Source organism: Manacus candei, unplaced genomic scaffold, assembly GCF_025592945.1.
Source record: "Manacus candei isolate 608988 ecotype Guabito, Panama unplaced genomic scaffold, ASM2559294v1 h1tg000003l, whole genome shotgun sequence".
Taxonomy (NCBI): Eukaryota; Metazoa; Chordata; class Aves; order Passeriformes; family Pipridae; genus Manacus; species Manacus candei.
The window spans coordinates 9,950,897-9,970,544 of NW_026138051.1; the positions used below are offsets into that span (position 1 = coordinate 9,950,897).

Below are 19,648 nucleotides of genomic sequence, written 5' to 3' on the forward strand. Positions count from 1 at the left end.
GATACCTCTTTCCCACACCAGCTACGGTTTAGCAGCAGTAGAGACACAGCAATTGCTTCCTCTGCATTTGCATTGCAAGTCTTTAAGAGTGAGGTGCTTGACTTACCTGGGTGTAAATTGTTGAGTCCAAATGGATTCTGATTTTAAACAGTGGCTTTGCTCCATCCACCCACTTTGTGTCCACACTGGGCTGCTGTGAACGAACAACATTCAAGTGCTTGGTTTCAGACTGGTGAGAAGGTGGCTCTGTGCAGACACACAGAGCCCACGTGCTCACTCTCCTGCACTTGCCATCTGCAACAGCCTAGTCCAGCCTGCCACCGAAATATTCTCTACAACCTGTATAACCAGGGAAAGTGGAATTAAAGGTGTCCTGTTTCCCATCCCTAAGAACTTTAAGCTTTGGGGTTGCCCTGCAGTACAGTCCTTTCCAGCTGAGCAGAGCACCAACAGGAGCCCAGAATTTACAGTGGCAACAAAAGCTCAACTTTCCTCCTCCTTTTACATTTAGGCCCATTTTAAATGGCTTTCCTACCTTTCGTGACTCTGTGTCTCCAAGACCCAGGTAGCCAGGTGGAAGGTTGGATGAAACCGGCAGCTGCCGCTCCAGGGTGACGATCCGCCCATCCTTCAGCAACGGGACCCAGGAGTATCCCACTGTGGAGGCAACCAGTGGGGCAGAGTTAGCAGACCCACAGTGACACATGTTCAGCTCAAACAGAGCTGTCTCTCACCCTGGGAAGTCTGAACTTGCAGTTGTGCAAGTGGCTTCAGCGAGGCTGGGATCAACCACGTCAGTCTTGTTAAAGCACCTTTTACCCGGTGACTTGGTGAATGAAATTCAGACACAGCACAACCAAGACCAGGAGTGGGTTTGAGGGGCAGAAACAGTGTGTGAGCCATGGCTATGCACCATGATGAGGGTCCTTTGAGGACTGGATGAATGGAGAGGCATCCCGACCAGTGGGACTTGGGTGTGCACACATCTAGTGTGGGCAGGATCAGCCCCTGAGGCCTTGACCGAGTGTCAGGTTTTTGTTGGTGTCTTGCCTGAGAACAGCCCATTTGTGCAAGTCAGGAACATGCAGAAAGAGCTGTCAGATTGCAGCAAAAATCTGAGCTTTAGTATACACCAAAACATTGAGTTTATTCCAGTTTAGACCTACAATTTTGCATTAGGTTGTTTTTAGAAAAGAAAATTCAGATAGGCTAGTATTTTAATCAAATATTTTTTTCATGACCCTACATTCATTTTATCTTGGCCTTTTCCACTCCAACAAAAATAATTTAAGCATTGAACATACCTTGAGTTTCAACGGTGTCCTGTTTTTTCGATGTTGCCTTTGTATTAATTTCACAGCTGACATGATAGAAGGTGAAAAGCAAATGATGCTTTTGATGGAGGTGAATTGGAAGCTCAATTTTAATCTAAAATGATATCATGATAGATCAGACTGTATTTTTGTGGAGTAATATTTTAGTTCTATTTTATTTCACAAACGCTATGTTGTATGCAGTTACACAAGACACATTCTTACCCATTTTAAGTAACTCCTGGCTAACATTTTCATCATATTTGCAACATTACTTATTAATGGGGGTGTGTGATTGGAGGCACAAAGCGTGACAGTAAAGACAGCAGAAAACAAACCGACATTAAAAATTGACAAAGGCTCTGGCTTTGCTGAGCCCTTCTGCTGAGGCAAAGGGCTGGTGATTATCTTTACCCATATTTCACCCAGCTCTGCAAAGAGAGGTATCCCTGAAAAGCCCCTTGGCATTGTAGCATCCAGGAAAATCTGCTCTTTCCCACATTTTGTTTTTACCTCATCATAGAACTCTGGACTCTGGTTGTGATGCAGCACAGCAGCATATGCGTTTGTGGTCAGGAGAGGGCCTCCAGGTTTGCCATATATACACTGGAAACACAAATGAAGAGCTGAATTCAGGGTTGCTACCATCCTAAATTAGCCAGTCAAATAAAAACAGCGATGGAAACTCGGTGTTTTCCTATTGCCTGCTCAGACTGGCTGGCACAGCAGTGAGCAAATGGCAGCCCCATTAACAGGTACCCACCTTTAGCGGCCTGGCATCAGCTTCATCTGAATCCCTGAACTCAACACAGACAGCAATATTCCTTGCCTGAAATGGGAGAGAATGGGAGGATGAGCCATTGCTACAGGCCAGCAGCATCACCCCAGCCCTCACTCCAGGTCACTCACCTTTGCAAACACCTTCTGGTTCTCATACTTCAAATGCAAGGGGTAGACATAGAGGTGGTTTTTGTAAACAGTGAAGGGGTAACAGTATTTTGCAACTTCTGGGACAAGCTCCTCCACTTCCACCGCAACGTCCTCACAGCTCTTCTCAAAAGGCTTTATAGGAATGTAAGAAGCTGTGACACAATCTTGAAGAAAATAAGAACAGAAAAAATTAAGTCCACTAGAAGAGCCTTTTGGACAGATTAGCCTACAAGAGCTGCCAAAAGTCCATGGAGTGACACTGAACACATCACAAGTCCTTTCTTTGCCTCAGTTCCTTTAAATGCAAAGTAAAGAATCACACTGACCACGTTTGTGAAGCCCTCCAGTGTTATGGATCAAAAACGTCATATAAGATTGATGTAATAACACCAGCAAAAGCAGGCAGGTGGCTTCCTTTAGATTTAGGATGCAATGGCCAAACTGCAAAGCAGATGAACCCCTCAGGTAAACCTCTGCACTTGGCTCACATCCCTCCAGAGAATCCATCAGAAAGACTTATAAGGCAGTGGTTGTGCTGAATTACTCTTTTCTCATTGCACCCCCAAGATACTCTTATTAATGAAACGGCAAAATTCCCCACAGAAACATCAACTCCTGAGGCTCGAGCCAGCAGCATTTATTTTAAGATCCAAGATCCTTACTTGTGAAGTCTAGCGGGACGTCTTTGATAATGATATTTAACTGGGCTGGAATGACTTGTAGTTTTGTCTTCTCTGGTCTGCATTAAAGAGAAAGGAACAAGAGTGTGAATCTTGAAAGCTCAGGTGCTGAACACATCAGCAGCACTTCTTGCTACCCTCTGAGTGTCTTAGAAATTGTCATCTCATGCTTACACTTAACTGTTTCAAAATGTAATTTAAAATGCCTGCCCAGCCCCTACACCAGTCTCTCACACTTACTTCTTATACTCTGCTAAAAGTTTCAGCATATCTTCATTTGAGAGTTTGCTGCTGTCTTGCTTGTAGAGGGGTGAGAATTTTCCTTCAGCATCAAGAGTGCCCTGGGAGTCTTTGAAAACTGGTCTGCAGAAAAAAAAAAAAAAAGGAGGTAAGTTTCCTAAATGTTGATAAATACACAGACACTGAGGTCTTTGATATGTCTGAAAGGCAGTTTATAGGGTGAGAGGTTCACTGCCCTGCAACTGCTCTGCACACCACCAGACCTGACTGCTCTCCCATCCTCACATGGTGCTTAGACCCCACACAGCCTTCAATCCAGCATGTCACACTGAATCACATGGGACATCACCCATTTCCCTTCTCACCAGCCAGGTCAGGAGGACACATCCAGCCCATTTCCAAGCCTGGTCCACAATCATGAACACCCTTCCATCTCCTCCCAGGGGATGCATTCCAGAGATGCAGAACAACACAGTTCCCTGCACCAGGCCACTCAGCTCCTTGCTGTCCAAAGGCAGCTCTTTACCCAGCAGGAATAAATCTGAAGCCAAAGTCAATGCCCACACAGAGCCCATCATTAAGCTGAGGTACCACTTGAAAGAGGGCTGAGTGCTGGCTCCCAGGATTCAGATGCATCCCAGAAATACAATCTCGAAGGTGAGCAGCCAGTGTCACAGGAAAATCCAGCTCAAGAGTACACACTGCAAGCAATATACCATCAAATTCCATCCCACTGTGACAGTTTTCTGTGTTCCCATGTCATTACCATCCCTTTTGTCAGCATCAAAATGCAATTTAGCACTAGGAGGCAGTGGATGATCTTGCCTTCAGGCCTTCCTCTCATTGAGATCTGAGAGTTAGCAGTGACATCCTTTATCAGTCCCAGTAAAGAACAGCAAGGGAATGGGATTACTACCTCCAGCCATTCTCAAGAACATTAATTAAAGCAGAGTTTAAGATGGAAAACAAGCCCCAGCTGATTGCCACCTCCAGGCTGGGAGATCCTCTACTCTCTTGTCCCTGGCAATGGATGGTGGCAGGAGGGAGTTTCTGCACTGATTCCCGTGGTAGCATGGTACGGTGTAATTTGTTCCCAGGAATGTTCTTCCCTGACAGCAGTAGCTACAGGTCATTAGGAAGGTTACTGCCTTCCCAGCACTGTTTACTTTTTAATATTTTGTTTCTAATTCTAGATAGAGCATTTCAGGCCAATCCCAATTCTGTTTTGGGAGTCAGAGCCAAACTCTGCCCCTGGCTGCAGCTTCACTGACTTCAGTCACTTGGCCCTTTGCCCACTTGGCCAACTCATGTCTTGGATAACTCACAGTGGCAGCAGCTCCTGCCATGGGCAAAGCCCAGTCTGAGGAGACTCACCTGGCAGCCCAACCAAAGGGCATCCGGTACTGCCCCAGACGGCTGCACACCTGCTTGGCCACCTTATGGACTTTCTGGGCAGTCTGCAAAACACGAGAGAGGTGGGTTAATGTGTGCCAGGACTTCCCTGCTGCCCTGGGAAAGGAGTGAAGAGTGCTGCACTCTCCAGGAAGAAGCATCTCTCCACGAGGCACAGCTCCCCAGGCACACAGCACAGCAGTTGCTGCAGCAGCTGACAGACACCCCTGTTTGCCACTTTATACCATCTACAGTTATTACTTTGAAAAGCAATAGCAAACATTGAGGGCACAGTCATATTAAACCTATTATATTAGTTTATTTTCCAAAATTAACTGCAAGAGGCTCATCCCATACAGATTTAGAAAGTGTGCCAAGGGAATGCCATCATCATTGGGTGTTCTATAATTGACTTTTCAGGAACTAATTTTGAGTGGCTGCAACAAGGCAGCATGAGCTCTGCCTGGCATGCAGAAACTGATACTGGCTGCAGCAGGGTCTCTCTCTTGCATATTAGGAAAAATTTCTTCACTGAAAGCATTATCAAGCACTATAACAGGCTGCCCAGAGAAGTGGTGGAGTCACCATCCCTGGAGGTATGTAAAAGACATGTCGAAGCAGTGTTTAGGGACATGGTTTAGTGTTGGGCTTGGCAGTGCTGGTTTAATGATTGGACTCAATGATCTTTTCCAACCTAAAGGATTCTATGTAGACACTTCATTCTGGGGATGAAGTGTGCCACTTTTTGTTGCCAGTCCAGGCTTTGCCTTGTCGAAGTGCAATGGGGAAAGGTCCCCATGCTCCAAGTGCTTGGCTCTTTTTAAAAATCCTCTGCCCCTTTCCAAGGGAAGGAATCAATCTTCCAGGACAGCCCAGCTGAAGCCAGCCTGGGAACAGTGCAAACAGAACAGACGAAGGCTGTATTTGCCAGAAAGAAACTAAACAGAAGCAGGAGCAACCCGTGTTTCAGACCACACTACTCCCTGCAGCAGAAGAGAGCATCACTAAGGAGATACTCTCATGGCCCCACCCAATACCTTTCCAGGGTCCGAATTCTTCATGTAGGGCTCTACACAGTGTGCAATGCTGCCCTGCAGCACCTTCTCCACACGGGCCACCAGGAAGATCTCTGCATGTGGGTCAGTCACGGAGAAGACCCCCTGCAACAGACAGGCAGCAGCTGTCAGACAGCAGGACACCTGACATGCACTGCAGGGTCTGCCCCCAGTCATCAAACTGTCCCTTCCCACAACCCACACTCACCCTGCCCTGGTTGCTCCTGTGGGTAGGCCAAAGGGGCTCACCAGGCTTGAGCATGGTCAAGTGTTGAAAAACTCTACCTGGTGCTCTGCCTGTCACTGCCGGCGAGCCCAAAGCGGCAAATTCAACACTGACCAAAACCCCCCAGCTCCAGAGAAAAGCTGACTTGTGGTTCCCCACGCAGTGGGTAACACCACACTGCCAGGCTGCTGAACAGCCACAGCCTCAGCAGAGGCACAGAACGAGGAGAAGGTCAGATATTCACCCATTTTATGTAGCGCAGGCAGGACTCGGGGACCCCGTGCACGAGGCTCTCGCCCGGCGAGCGTCCCTTGGCTCCCTCCGCTCCGGACACGGAGCTCTCCAGCAGCATCTCACGGACAGACGGGGGGTTCAGGTCCACGTGGAAGTCAGCTGAAATCTTGCAATTATTTTTCAGGTCGAATAACGCCAAGCTTAGGAAAAAGGGCTCAACCTGGAAATTTGATTGAATGTACGTTGTCAAAAAAAAAAAAAATGCACGGCACAGGCTCGAGGGTATCAGCATTGCCTTCCCTGCTAAGGAAACTGGGAACCTTCTGCATGTGTTTGTGCCTTTAGCTTTGTACGCCAGCATTCTACAGAATTCTTACAGATAATCCATGGTTTTTGCTTTATAAATATACAAATCCATTTTTTTCCCTGCACCTTCTTGCATTTTGATCTAGTCAATTAGAAAAAAGCTACTTTAAAGCCATCAGTGAAATAAAAGGAATGAAATCCATATGTTTTTTACATAAGTGGCAAACTACAAAGTCAGAAAGAAAAGATGAACTCAGTTCATCAGAGCTGTTTATCCTTTGCAATGAGAAATAGATCAGCTTAACAGTGTTTATGATCACATGCTAAAGACCACTACTGATTTTCCTAAGTCCATCAGCTCTGGATGGCCCAACTGCGACACTCAAAACGTTCCTCAGATGCTCTCCCGGGAGGAAAGTTAGTTCTCCCAGCCAGGACAGCTCAAATACAAGGCTAACACTGCTGAGGAACTGCATGTGCAAAATCTGCCAACCTCTTTTGTAGCTACTGACCTTGACAACACAAGGCAAGTGGCAATAATTCATGTATTTTTAATTCAAAGATTGCAGTAGGCATGCATCCATGTAAAGACAAAAACCAAGGCCTGAAAATAAGACTGTAGAGTGCCTGAGACATTCCGGCATGACTCAAGGCATTACATCAATGCTGCAAATGTGCTGATTAGGTCTCACTCTGGACCTGATTAAGGATGAATAATAAGAATCTTTGCTATTAGTGATGTGTCCGTCCCCTGGGAGTTACTGAGGAGAACGAGCCTGGTGTCGTGTATGGAGCCTGCTGTCCTGTACTGGAGCTGGGAGCTGCCAATATGAAACCATCACAGAAAAGCCTTTGTGGTTCTAACAGGCATCAGGCAGGGCAGCATCAGTAGAGATGGGGCAGTGCCAGGGCTGCTGCCTCCCCTGTGATGCTACCTGCTGCTCTGGCACCCGCAGAAAGGGGTGATCAGAGCAAGTGCAGGACAGGACAACAGGAATTATTTTGGGAGGAAAGACTGGAGAAGACTGGTCTGCTCAGCCCAGCAGCAAAAGGCTGAGGTGAGATGTAATAGCTGTCTACAGACATCAGAGGCTCAGAAAATAAAATAAAGAGATTTTTAGGCTAAGGCACAACTTTGGCACGATAACAAATGCATATAATAAAATGGTTGTGAATACAGTTAGGCTGGGAGTCAGAAGAAGGTTCCAGAACAGGGAAATCCCTTGCCATTAGGGGAAATGAAATAAAAACCAGCCATGAGTGGTTTGGAGATGGAGCTTAATCATTTACCAACAGGACTTTCATAGGGACCCAGAATTTGGCAGACACAGGCTCCCCACTCCTTCTGCCTCTGAACTGCTGGTTTCCCAGCAGTCCCAGTTACTGCAAGCTGAGGCATGTCAGGACAGACCCTGTCCCCAAACACATTTTTGGAACACCAAAATACCAAGGCAGACAAATCCTGCAATGACCCTGGGCCAGCAGTCACCGCCTGCCAGGTCCCATCAGAGCTCATGGCAAAATGGGATGTATCCACCCAGATTAATTTGCCAAGGGTTTTTCTTGCTGGTGAGGAGAAAGAAGACAAAGCAGGACATGCTGGAGCTCCCCTTACGTTGGTGGGTCCTCCTTCTGCCCTGTCACTGAGCTGAGCGAGGAGGTTGAGGGAGAAGTCCTGGCAGCACACCACAAAGCGCCTGCTGCACTTTTCCTCAAATGGCTTCACATCTGGCTCAATCCCCGAGAAGTCTAGTCTCTAGACAGCAAACAAACAAATCTGGTCTCATTAAAAAAGAAAATAAACCCCTGAATAATGTTAAGGGATAACATTACGGTCAATACTATCTCAAAGTGGTACAAAAGGTACAGGACACATTCACAAATGAGTGCAATTTGGTGATGTTACACAAATACAAGACATGAATTCATGGGGATGTATCAATTTTTAGCAACTTGTTTTGTAGAGCACAGCAAACTAAACCTCAGTATGATTTCAGTTCCTTCCTGCTTTGCTGTAACTCTGGGGATCTTCCCAAGCACCATTTAGAGCTTAGGGAAGAAAGCAGAACATAAGGCAATAAAAAAAGTATCTTCCACCATGAAGATATGGCTAGTTTAGGAGATGGTCCCTGTGCCTGAAACAAACCTTTGCCATACCCACCATGCTGGCACTGGGGACACAGAGACCCCAAACACCCCCAAATACCAGCAGGTCTCTCAGTGACAGTCTGGCAGAGTCCTGTTCGCATTTCTCCCTCAAACCCTGCAGAAACCTGCATGCCAAACACAAGGTGCTGATATCCCAATTCAATCAACTGATTTCAGAAAAACAGGCTGCAATTGTTAATCCAGTTTTGAGGAACTCTTTCCATTGTTTACCTCATTTCCATTCCACGAGGAAGGTACGTTGCAGGTGTAAGTTCCTGCTCCCAGTTTCCTCAGCACCAGGCATACAAGTGTGCACATACACACCAGCATTGACTAGGGCAATGATTTTGAATGCCTGGTGTGATAGCAGATCCGACTGACCCACATCAGAATGAAGAGCTCTTTATATAAAAAGAGGGCAGTGAATTCAGCCTCAGGTAAAAAAAGTTATCTTAGGTGCTCTGCACTAAATAATATTTCCATTTTTATTATCTGACTAAAACATGAGAAACTTCTCAAAGCTTCTCTTAAAAAAAAAAAAGCTAAAAGCCCCCTGGATGCTTATCTTGTTTCTGTTAAAGACCTTAAAGAAGTGCCAAGAGAAAAACTCATTTTGCACAACTAAACCTTTTAAAGACTAATTACATTTCCTTGTTAAACCAGAATGTTCCATTTCACAGGTGTGAACAAGCCAAAGCATGCCAGAAGGGGAACGAGAAACTGTGAAATAACCTGGAACAATTCTCTAAAACTGTGTTAACAATTGCAGCTCATTTCACTGAAATCCCACACCTGGACCTTGGCAGAGAACTCAGCAAAGTTCAAAGCCAAGAATAAAACAGGCCAATAGGCAGCGACCCTCTCCTCCAGTGAATCAGACCAGCACAGGGTGTTTTTTCTGTTTGTATGTTCCTACATTTGAAAACTGCCTGAAGACTGAGGCTCTCCCTGTAAACCCCTATCATGGCCTTTACCACCACCACTCCCTACTCCAGATGTGCTGAGCCCCATGCAGCACTGCAGGTATCCTTGCAGTAACACCTCTGCTGCTTCTTCTGCAACCATGAGAACCTCCCAGAGGCACAGATGATGGGTTTGAAATCCAGCAACATGAAGATCCATCACACAAAAGCCAGCAAAGCTGGAGGGAGGCCCTGTGTGGGGCTGCTGCGAGTCTTCCCTGTATTTGAGCTGTCACCTGAGCACTGACATCTCATTCTGCTCTCACTGGCAGGGTATGGGCTGCACTTCTGTTCTCCAGTCCAGAGAAACATCCTGCCCCTGCAGGCAAATACTGTGGCCATGCAAGGGAACAAGGGAGGCACAACACAGAGAACAAAACCTCACACTGGCAAATGTGGGGATGTTTACCTGGACTTCTGGGTCAAAAGAAAAGATGTTTTGTCTTCCATCATTTCTGCTGAGTTTGTTCAGCTGATCTGTTTCTCTTCCATACTAGGACAAAGGAAGGCATTGACATTACTGCCTGGCCACACAGAGGCAAACATTCGTTAATGGGAAAGAAAGGAATTAAAACAAAATAATTATTTTTCAGGTTCCCTTTGTGATATGTGAGATATGTAAAGTATCTTGGCTGCAGCCACCAACATGGTGCAATGACAGTACAGTGATGTGGCTGTGCCAAATGAGAAGGCAGGCAGGAGCAGGCAACCAAACCACACTCTGGATCATAAACAGGAGGTAGCTGCTGCCTAACTCCCCCTCTGCTCCCACAACCAGGATGGTCACACCTGATGAGCCCAAATGAGCAGTGCTGATCACAACAGTCCTTCATTTGCCCTAAATCTGGTTATTCCTCAAGGGAAGAACCACAACCCACCACACTTGGAGGTGAAGAACATGTGGCCTCAAATCATGAAGCTTCATCCATGAGACAGGCAGGTGAGATAACAGACCCCACTAGCACTTGGTGCCTGCCCAGATCCCCCAGATCTGAAGATACAGAAAGTAGAAAACCCCTTTCAAAGACAAGGTGGACAGAATTAGTTATGGGTGGGGAGAGTGATCTCTGCAAACACGGTACCTTCATCAGCTCTGGATGCATGCTTCTCTCCAGGCTCTCCAGGATGTTCTCTGATTTACCCTGCGTGCTTGATTCATCATCTGCAAGGACACGAGAAACAGATGTTCAAAACAACTGCAGCACCACCACTCTGCCAGAAAGCATCCTGCAGTATTTGCTAACAATAGAACAAAAACAGTTTACGGAAATTTTTCCATTCCTTGGGAGTAAGATTTTTCCATACATTACTAGTATCAAAGTGTACTATTACAGTCTGCTAGGTCTTTCCAAAGCAAAACTTCAGCACAGAGCCAATTTTCCAGGAGCCTTGAAACTTTGCCATGGATTTCCCTTCCAGAAGAAGGGTCACATTTCCCTCCACTTTTATTCCTCAGACTATAGTCTCTGTTGTAATAAGCCCCTCTGCATGATATTATGTGTCAGCCACAATTCTTGCTATTTATACAGCACACACTTCTCCAGGCACACTGCTTGCATCCTGCTGGAGAAGGGAGAAGGTAGGCGTTTATTTACAAACTGACCTTGCACAGATTCCACAGTATCTTTCTTCTCTTGCACCAAACTCTCAGTATTGCTCTGAATGATCTTTCTCAGGGTCACCAGCCATTCTTCCATCTCCTGCTCAGTTTCAGCTGCAAGGTAGTGGCTGTACTTGTCTATTGTCTTCAGTTCAAATGCATAACGGCGCATCTTGGGACACTGAACAAACACAGAGACTTGTATTACATTTTCCTCAACAACTCAGCACAGTACCTGCCCCACAGCTCCTCTTTGGGAAAGCATCCTGAGCTGAAATACCACAAAATACAATGCAGCACCCTCCCTGACACAGCAATCCTGCAGCAATCACAAAGGGCTTCCCAGCTGTGACCAAGCAATGCACAGGTCCATGGCTGCCAGCTACTCTGAGAGTGAAAGAAAGCCAGACTGAACCACAGACACTGCACTAGGAGCAGGAGCAAGCTCCTTCTGATGTCCTCAAACCTTTAGCATTTGCCCAGAGAAGCCAGTAACTGCATTTGTCCGACACAATAAGTAATGCTGTGCTCCAGGACACTTAGAGGCAACTATCTTAAAAGCAAGCGGTTCAATGCAACATTTCGGAGCTGTGCTGGCCTTTAAACAGCATTTTCCAACCAGAAGCCAAAGCAAATCTGATGCAACTTGGGAATTACATCCCGTACATCACTGAGGCGTGTGCATTACTGCTTTTACTGTGTTCAGAAAGATAAATGGGAACTCACAGCTCTGACTCATCCATGCTAAAGCAAACCACTGGGGTAATTTAAGCTGCCCTGCACCAGCTCCACCACACTCAGTGCTTGATGCTTCTGCAGAGACAGCAAGGGCAGAAGGCACAGCAGGAACCCACTGCTGCCTCTCACCCTCACACAACTAAGCAAACCCAGGTTTTAGACCTGTACAAATCCCTGCTCCTAAAACCTTACAAGCCTTGAGCAGGTTCTAAGTCCCAAAGAACTGCATGTTTGCATGGACTTATCAGGATGTGACTTAAGAAACAAGAAGCTGATGCAAGCAGCAAATAGAGGAAGGTGCCCAAGATAAAGTCACACCAATTACTAACTGGTTCAACCTTCAAGGTCTTGAAAGGCACCTGACCTACAATAACAGGTGAAAGAGATGGACAGAACAGGGAGGCAACAGATGAGGTAATGATGAAATGCTTGCATTTTACTCTTCAGCAGCTCTTCCTAGCCAAAAGTATGGCACCTTTGTGAAATGCCTTGTCTGCCTGTTGATCAGTTTAGCTGACCAGCTCTGGATTAGTTTGCAAATCCATGCCTTCAGACCTCGAGAGAGCACATGTATCTCAGAGCCAGCAACGCAAAAGTCCACGTGCAGCCACACAGAAAGCACACCTACCTGAACAACGTCATTGCAAGCGTCCAAGAAAATGCAGCCTTTGGATTCTTTTGAAATTTTCTCATCTTTATAGGAATTTAGAATATAGGAGCCATCTGTGAGTTGTGACAAGTAAAAATACCTCCTCTTGAATACCTGCAAAAGTACAAAGTCTTGCTGAGGCAAGTATTCACTCTGTTGTAGATCACAAACCATGGCCCTGGTTTCCCTATTCGTCCTCCCTGCTGCTGAGAAAATACTGTAACAAGAAACACTGCTGACTCTATAGTGTTGCAGATTCACCTATTTCACTATGATTTGCTTTTATAAAGAGGGATTTCCATCATCTTCTTTAATTTTAATGTCCTTGTTGTTATTACAAGTTTGCCCAGCTAAAGCAAAGCTCCAGGGCTTCCAGTTTGTCTCTCAGCTGGCTCCAGTCTCATTTATCTTTACAAAGTAATGCTGCACAGTAAATTCAGATCAGCACATGGCTTGAAGATTCATTCCACCTCAGAGCAGGTATTTCCAGAGCCTTTTTGATATAGGCCTCAGCTAGAATTACAAAGGAATTGTCTGTAAGACTTTGGAACAGACATGTGGAAATTCCTAGCACTCGAATGCAAGCCAAGGGATGCTGTAATCCAATGAACTGCTTGGTTTTTTGTGACTTTGGGTTTATTTTTCTTATACAAATCTATTTTCAAGAACTGTTTTTGGCTTAGTGTTCAATTCCCACACCAAAAAGCAATAACTTTGGGAGAAGTGTTCCTTTGTTTGAACTCCTGATTTTTACGAAGAAAAAGAAGCTCTCCAGTATCTCAGAGCATCTCCCTTCATGCTTGTCAGCCAGAAGACACTGGACTATAACTCAAGAGCACATTTTGGCAGCAACTGGGGTAGCACCACATGCTGCCAAGTCTGTAAGGATCAGGGTGCATTTCACAGTTGCTGGGTATCTGTGTTAGGAGAATCACAAAGGAAGCTGGGGCAAGCAGCACTGCAAGTATTTCTACTGCTCTGTGTATCTGGAAGATCTACAAATAAACACAGCATTTTTCATCCCACATGGGAGATTACAAGTAATTTCCTGCTCCCATCATTACAGACACTAGCACATGTTCAATAAACCCACTCAAGTGCACAGAACTGGGAGGAAGCATCGTGCTCTGAACCATAACTTAACCCTGCTGAAAAGTAACCTCTGGCATCCTTTGGATGACTAATTAGCTGTAGAGATGCTCCAAGGTTGTTGAGCTTTACGTTTTTTAAGATCTAACTAAACCTTCAGTTCAACAGAGCATAAAAATACATGGAAAGCTAAGGATGCAAAGCGTTAAGCCAGCTTAAACACTGATTTAGCACTTCACTGAATCAGTCTCAGGAATTTTGGCAGTGGATGCTACAGAAACCCATGACAGATCTCTCTCTAGATATTACAGGGTTGATATCACTAAACCATTTGCATCTGATGAATTCTGTTCAAAAGTAAATGCAGAATCAAATAGCAAACACTATTCCTATGATCTTCCCCCCTTGTAAGCACTGCTGTCAGAAGACAATGATTATTTGAAATTAATACTATAAACCTAGGAGCAGAGAGAACAGGTGCTGCTGTTGAGCACTGTGAGTGCAGAGGGATGTCAAGAACTGGGCAAGTCCATTTGGGCAGAGAAGGACAGAAGGACAATCTGGACACTGTGGTTGTAGTGCAGCACAACACACGCTGCAAACCAGACAGGGAGAGCTGGGCCAAACCAGGGCATTTCTCTGTAAAGGAAAGGTTGCTCTGAAATAAAGGTTGGCAGCTGTAGCCTAATGACAGTTTGCTCATGGGCTGGCTCTCCACAAAACACTCTGCTCATGCTTAGCAACAGTGTGAGGTACCAGCAGCTCAGCACAGCACAGCAATGAAAGAACCAGCACTCACAACTGAACACAGCACAGCAGCCTCTCCAAGTGGTGATAAGGCCAAAGGTGTTCAAAGTCCTCAGCTTTCATATATGTGCCTTGGAGTTGTGTGTTTAGTAAGACACAGAAGTGACCAGGACCAGCTCAGAGAATGAGTACTGATTTTCAGTGCTGTGATATCAGAGTTTCACTGGAGGCTCTGGATCATATTAATGGAACTGAAGCCAGTGTAGTTCAAATGACTTCTCAGAAAGGTGGGTCTGAGGTGCTGAGACCAATTACCACAAGAGGCTCAGACCAGAACAGACCCAACTGACTGCTTTGAGCAGTCATACCTCCTCCAGAAGTTACAGGCAAAAAAAATTGCTTCAACCTTGCTTGGAAAAGCAGAGGATCAGAAAATCCTATTCTGTCTATCGCCTTCAAGCCCATTTCAAAACTCAAATTAAAATTAGCCCTATGAACAGTCCTGTTCTGCTTCTCCTGGAAGCATAACTCATTGAATTGAGACTTGGAACAGCCAGGCTATTTGAGATTTTTTTAATATACCCTTGCAAAGCAGCCTCACTGCAGCCATCCTTCAGCTGCACCATTGAGCATAACTCCCTAACACTCTCTCTATGCTGTAACAAGGCAGCTGCATGGTGGGACAGCACATGGGCTCATTGCCACAGCAAAAACCTATGGTGTAACTATTAAAAATCTCTGCACAATCTAAGCAATGTCACGCCAGATTACGCAGAGCAGAGAACAGGAGACAAGGCAGCTGTTGCTTTTAGGTCAGCAATGCTCTGTCTCTGCAGTGATATCACCCCTGCTTTTAAAGCAAAGATCTGTCATTTCAGTTTAAAGCTGGCCTCCCTGCATATTTCCTACCAGCAAGGAAACCATCAATTCAGAAAGTTGTCTTTTCAGGGCAGCTGTTTCAGTTATTCAAGCTGCCTTCCTCTCCTGGGCCTCAGCTGCTCACTCAGAAAACAATCCTGCTATACCAGAACACGCTTCACCTTTTTGCTCAGCTTGCCCATCATGATCTGAACTGCATCAGTCTTACATTCTGGACAGGGAAGGGTGGAAGACTGTTGCCAGATTGGGTTTTCCAGTCCACCATGGGATACTCTACAAGAGGGACGGATGCCCATCCAAAACCAAACCCACTCACTGAGCTCCTGTGAGCTTCAGAGATGTGGTCTGAACTTCACCTCATGCCTTGTTCACAAGTAACTGGATCAAACTCACCTTCATGGTAACAGTGATGGTGCTATTTACATTTGCTTTGTGCAGCCAGCCCTGCTTTATCACACCGCCCTTCTGGGAGCACAGGGATGAGGAATCCTGAAAGACAAGAAAATATTAGAAAAAGAGGAGGTCAGGTGAACTCTGTCTCACAGAAAATTCCCCCTGGGCACAGGGATTTGTCCACACTGGAAAGCAATACCATTTTAACTACAGCAATACAGTGAAATGAAGAATGTATGTGTAACAGGTACAGCTACATAGACAGTGTTATCACAAAAAATTTCAGGGATATCTCTTTCCAATAAAGAGGCAAAACAGGCTAGTTTGGGTCACCTTTAAAAAAAGAAAGATTACATCTATGCCAATAGGCACAGCACTTTTGCAATGAGGAAATGCACGTTGGTTCTTGTGCAGTATTTCAAAAACCTGGAGAAGAAGGAAATTTTCAGAAAGGCCTGTTTAGGAAGTTGCAAAATGCAGAACTCGGGACTTATTTTGTCATTTTCTTTTGTCATTCCTCCATTTTAAATTTAGGCAAAAATCATCAAACCCCAATAACTGAAATGAACTGGCTGGTTTCACATTTATCAAAATAAAACCATGACCTCCACTGGGGAGGGAAATAAGAGCACAGAGTGATGAAAAAAACTTGCCCTGGGATTTCCACTGAATCAGCAGCAGAGGCAGCCCTGGCCTGTCTGATGATGAGCCATGAAGGGACTGGTTTATATCGCCTGCTGCATCCCAAGGGGCAGGTTTTCACTCTTTTCACATCAAACTTCCAAAGTAAATTCTCTGATACTTTATTTCCCTGGGTAAAACAACCCATGATTTCTCCTTTATAATGCTTCACCTTTTTTCACCAAGAGATTTCTTTTATTTGGATTTCCATTACACAATTCTAATGCAAATGCTCTGTTAGGAAACTGTAACAGAATCCTTCAGATACGACCATGCCAAAAGATATAAACATCCAAACATCTGCCAAAGCACTTGGAATACTCTTCTACAACAAACCTCAGTAACTTCTCTTGTTTGAGTATTTGGGACACTGGCCAGAAGAAAAAAGGTCTCCAAATTTTGATAGCATATTCTTGTCCTTTTGCTTTCTCAGAAGCATGCTGATAACATAGTGCACAGCAATGTCTCCAGCCCAGATTAGATATTATTAAAGAGGGAACACCTCAAGTTAATGATGTAAAGCAAACCAACAACACAGCCAAAAAAAGATTAAGGCCAAACTTGACAAAACATTTCCATTTATAAAGAAGCCATCCTAGTCCAGACCCGAAGTGTGCTGGGACATACACAGTGATTGCGAGAAATGTGCATGAAACAGCTCCTCCAAATCTTCAGTTCTCCAACAAAGAAATGTCCTTTTCCCCCTGTAAGAATCTCAGCAGCAGCATCTTCATGCCATGTGAACTTTAAACATCTGGGCTAAACCCTTCCCTCTGTAACCAAAAACTTCTTAATGTCACAATTATGGATTAAGCTCCCCATGGTACGTGAGACAGAAAAATGTCTGTCTATGTCCCTCATTTCTGTAGCAAACATGACACTGCACCATCCAAAATAACCATCAGGTCTGAGATGTCCCAATTGTCAGAGCCCTCAGATCATTCCCATGGAGGGCTGCAAATCCTCCCTGCAACCAGTTGAGCACAAACACTTCAACTTCTAGAGGAAGCAAATGCCTGTACAGAGGACTGACACATGTGAATATATTGGGGAGAAGTGACTGATTAAGAATGGCAATGTCATGTGGAAAAGCACAAAACCTTTCAGAAGAGGATCCCAGTATGCAGTGTCGTTGAAAAAGAGATTGCCTACTTTTAGTTCTGGACATGAGGAGTGTTCCTCAGTAAGTGCTTGGTTTCCTTTTTTTTCTCTTCTACTGATGCTCTGTTTCAAGTGAAAAAGCCATGAGAAATATGGCTAATCCTCCAGATGATTCAGGAGACCCTTGGCTCCAAGAAGTTATCTTGTCATACTTTGAAATAAACTATTGTCTCACTTTTGATCTCATCTTCACAGCACTAAGCATCTCACCAGAAAACTGCTCCTAGGAACTGAATTCTGCCTCTGCCTTGTGAAATCTTCTTTTTAACAGATCTTAGGGTGGTATATGTAAAAAAACCCCCAAACTTCTCCTTACCTCATCCTTTTCAAAGTCTTCATCAATTTCAAACACATGGCTTGGAATCTTGTCTGGCCTGAAGGATTTGCTGAAATCACAACACATTTTCATGTTTAATGACTGGAACACAAGGGTCCTCTGAGCCAGCAGCTGATGCTGGATCCAGAAGCAATAGCCAAACTGCAGACTATAGAGCACAGAAGACAGATTTCAAGAGACCTACAGCCCCTTACAGCTGGGGAAAGCTAACTTTTGAGTGCATTTCATGGAAATTAAGCACAAGCAGTCTGTAATTAGCTTTCTCTTGTTAGTTATCTGATTCTGCAAACATTTTGCTGACCTGCATTTATGCAACAAAGAGATACAGCAGGCCAAGTTTATCTTCCATCTTGCTAAAAAAGAAGCAAGATCAGACTGCAGATTATTCACAAATCTTAACATGATTTGATCGACTGTGTTACCCCCGTTGCTGCTTCACATCCCCGTGAGACCACCAGAACAGACCCACTTCAGCCAATTAGGAAGAAAAAGCACTTAACAAGCTGCCAGCATTGGAGCAGCCTGGACAGGGGTCCAGACATGCCCCAAGTGTGGGCAGTGAGAGCAGGGCAGGCGCCACCATGGAGAAAATAAGAATCCAGCAGAAATCAAAGATGTATGTGCCTGTCTGAGAAACCCAATTAGCTTTGGAGCTGGAATCACTGGCACAGCCCAGCATTTCCAAGCACACAGCTTCCCAGCACTGCCAGCATTAGCAGCAATACCACATCACTGGACTGAAGTTGTCCAGCAACTTCTCTGTACTGAGAGTACAAGGAAAATCTGCTCAGCATGGGAACACCGTGTGTAGCTCACAGGGAACATTAGCCCAGCGGGACAATGAGGCTCCTGATTTTGTCTGAGCAGACACTGCCAGCACTATTTACCCTGCCATGAGTCTGGACTGCAGTCCACCCTCATCCCAAGTGGAGGGGGTGTTTATACACTGGTGGATGGGATGTGAAGCAATGACCCACACTGACAATACTGTGGGCATCTCCCTGACAGAACTGAGTGACAATGGCACGATAACACAAACCACCTCTGGCTCCCTAACCTTCAGAGTGACATACCTCTGGAGCAGAGGCTGCTTGTGGGACAGGCATCAGGAAAAGGGCAGACTGCTTCTGCTAAACCCTATCAAACCCCAGCCCTGTGACCATGCATTAGTATTCCAAGGGAGCACGACACTTACCATGGCAACATCCGAAAGTCTCCTGAGTATTCCTCATACTTGTAGTTTACCACGTGCCAGTCAGAGCTGTAGGTTTTAATGCACTGAAAGGAAAACAATACAGCTCTTTGAAAGCTACACCAGGCAAAACAAAACCAGGCACAAGTCAGAAGGGCTACACACTGGGTGAGGGAAGCACAAGTGGAAAGGGTCTGAACAAGACTGCTTCACTTGTTTTATGTTGCAATACAGAATTTCATAAGGAACCTTTACAGCACAAAGACAAAAATCACACAGCATCTGGCCTGCCACACAGCTACAGATTTTGTATTTATGTTGCTCCAAGGCTCTAAAAAAGGAGTAGTGATTTGGGAAGAGACTTCTTTCCAGAAAGCACCAATTTTCTGCCCTCGGAAATGTAGGCATCACTTCGCATTTAGTTCCACTGCACTTGGAGGGAGCAGTCCTAGAGAGCAGCACTTTACAGAACAAACCTGCAGCACTCTGGATGCTCCAGGGAGGTTGTGTATCCCCCCTTGCCCTGCTGCACTTCTGCACCTTGCAGCTCAGGCAGGTGGTGCAAAGCCACACACCTTGTCTGTGAACAAAACCCACTGGAAAGACGCACTGCACAAGAGATGCACATGAGGACCCTCCCATGCAGCCACCCTGCCAGCAATCAGTGCTTCCCACAAAGGAAAAACCAAGTGATCT

The 19,648-nt window shown here is 45.4% G+C and overlaps 1 protein-coding gene across 4 annotated transcripts in view; it reads right to left on the minus strand.

Annotated features, from left to right (window-relative positions):
- Nucleotides 1-19,648, minus strand: part of DOCK11 (dedicator of cytokinesis 11) — a 79,555-nt gene that overhangs the window by 40,669 nt on the left and 19,238 nt on the right. For 3 of the 4 annotated variants that reach the window (XM_051783832.1, XM_051783813.1, XM_051783803.1), the window contains exons 4-22: nucleotides 18,956-19,038; nucleotides 17,740-17,809; nucleotides 15,582-15,677; nucleotides 12,453-12,587; nucleotides 11,090-11,267; nucleotides 10,569-10,648; nucleotides 9,896-9,979; nucleotides 7,992-8,132; nucleotides 6,081-6,290; nucleotides 5,593-5,715; nucleotides 4,538-4,620; nucleotides 3,164-3,286; nucleotides 2,906-2,982; nucleotides 2,223-2,407; nucleotides 2,077-2,142; nucleotides 1,827-1,919; nucleotides 1,305-1,428; nucleotides 536-657; nucleotides 107-193 (exon numbers count right to left, since the gene is read on the minus strand). In XM_051783832.1, the coding sequence (XP_051639792.1) occupies nucleotides 107-193; nucleotides 536-657; nucleotides 1,305-1,428; nucleotides 1,827-1,919; nucleotides 2,077-2,142; nucleotides 2,223-2,407; nucleotides 2,906-2,982; nucleotides 3,164-3,286; nucleotides 4,538-4,620; nucleotides 5,593-5,715; nucleotides 6,081-6,290; nucleotides 7,992-8,132; nucleotides 9,896-9,979; nucleotides 10,569-10,648; nucleotides 11,090-11,267; nucleotides 12,453-12,587; nucleotides 15,582-15,677; nucleotides 17,740-17,809; nucleotides 18,956-19,038 (2,160 nt within the window). The remainder of the gene's footprint in view (nucleotides 1-106; nucleotides 194-535; nucleotides 658-1,304; nucleotides 1,429-1,826; nucleotides 1,920-2,076; nucleotides 2,143-2,222; nucleotides 2,408-2,905; nucleotides 2,983-3,163; nucleotides 3,287-4,537; nucleotides 4,621-5,592; nucleotides 5,716-6,080; nucleotides 6,291-7,991; nucleotides 8,133-9,895; nucleotides 9,980-10,568; nucleotides 10,649-11,089; nucleotides 11,268-12,452; nucleotides 12,588-15,581; nucleotides 15,678-17,739; nucleotides 17,810-18,955; nucleotides 19,039-19,648) is intronic. The other variant, XM_051783823.1, reaches the window with a different exon arrangement.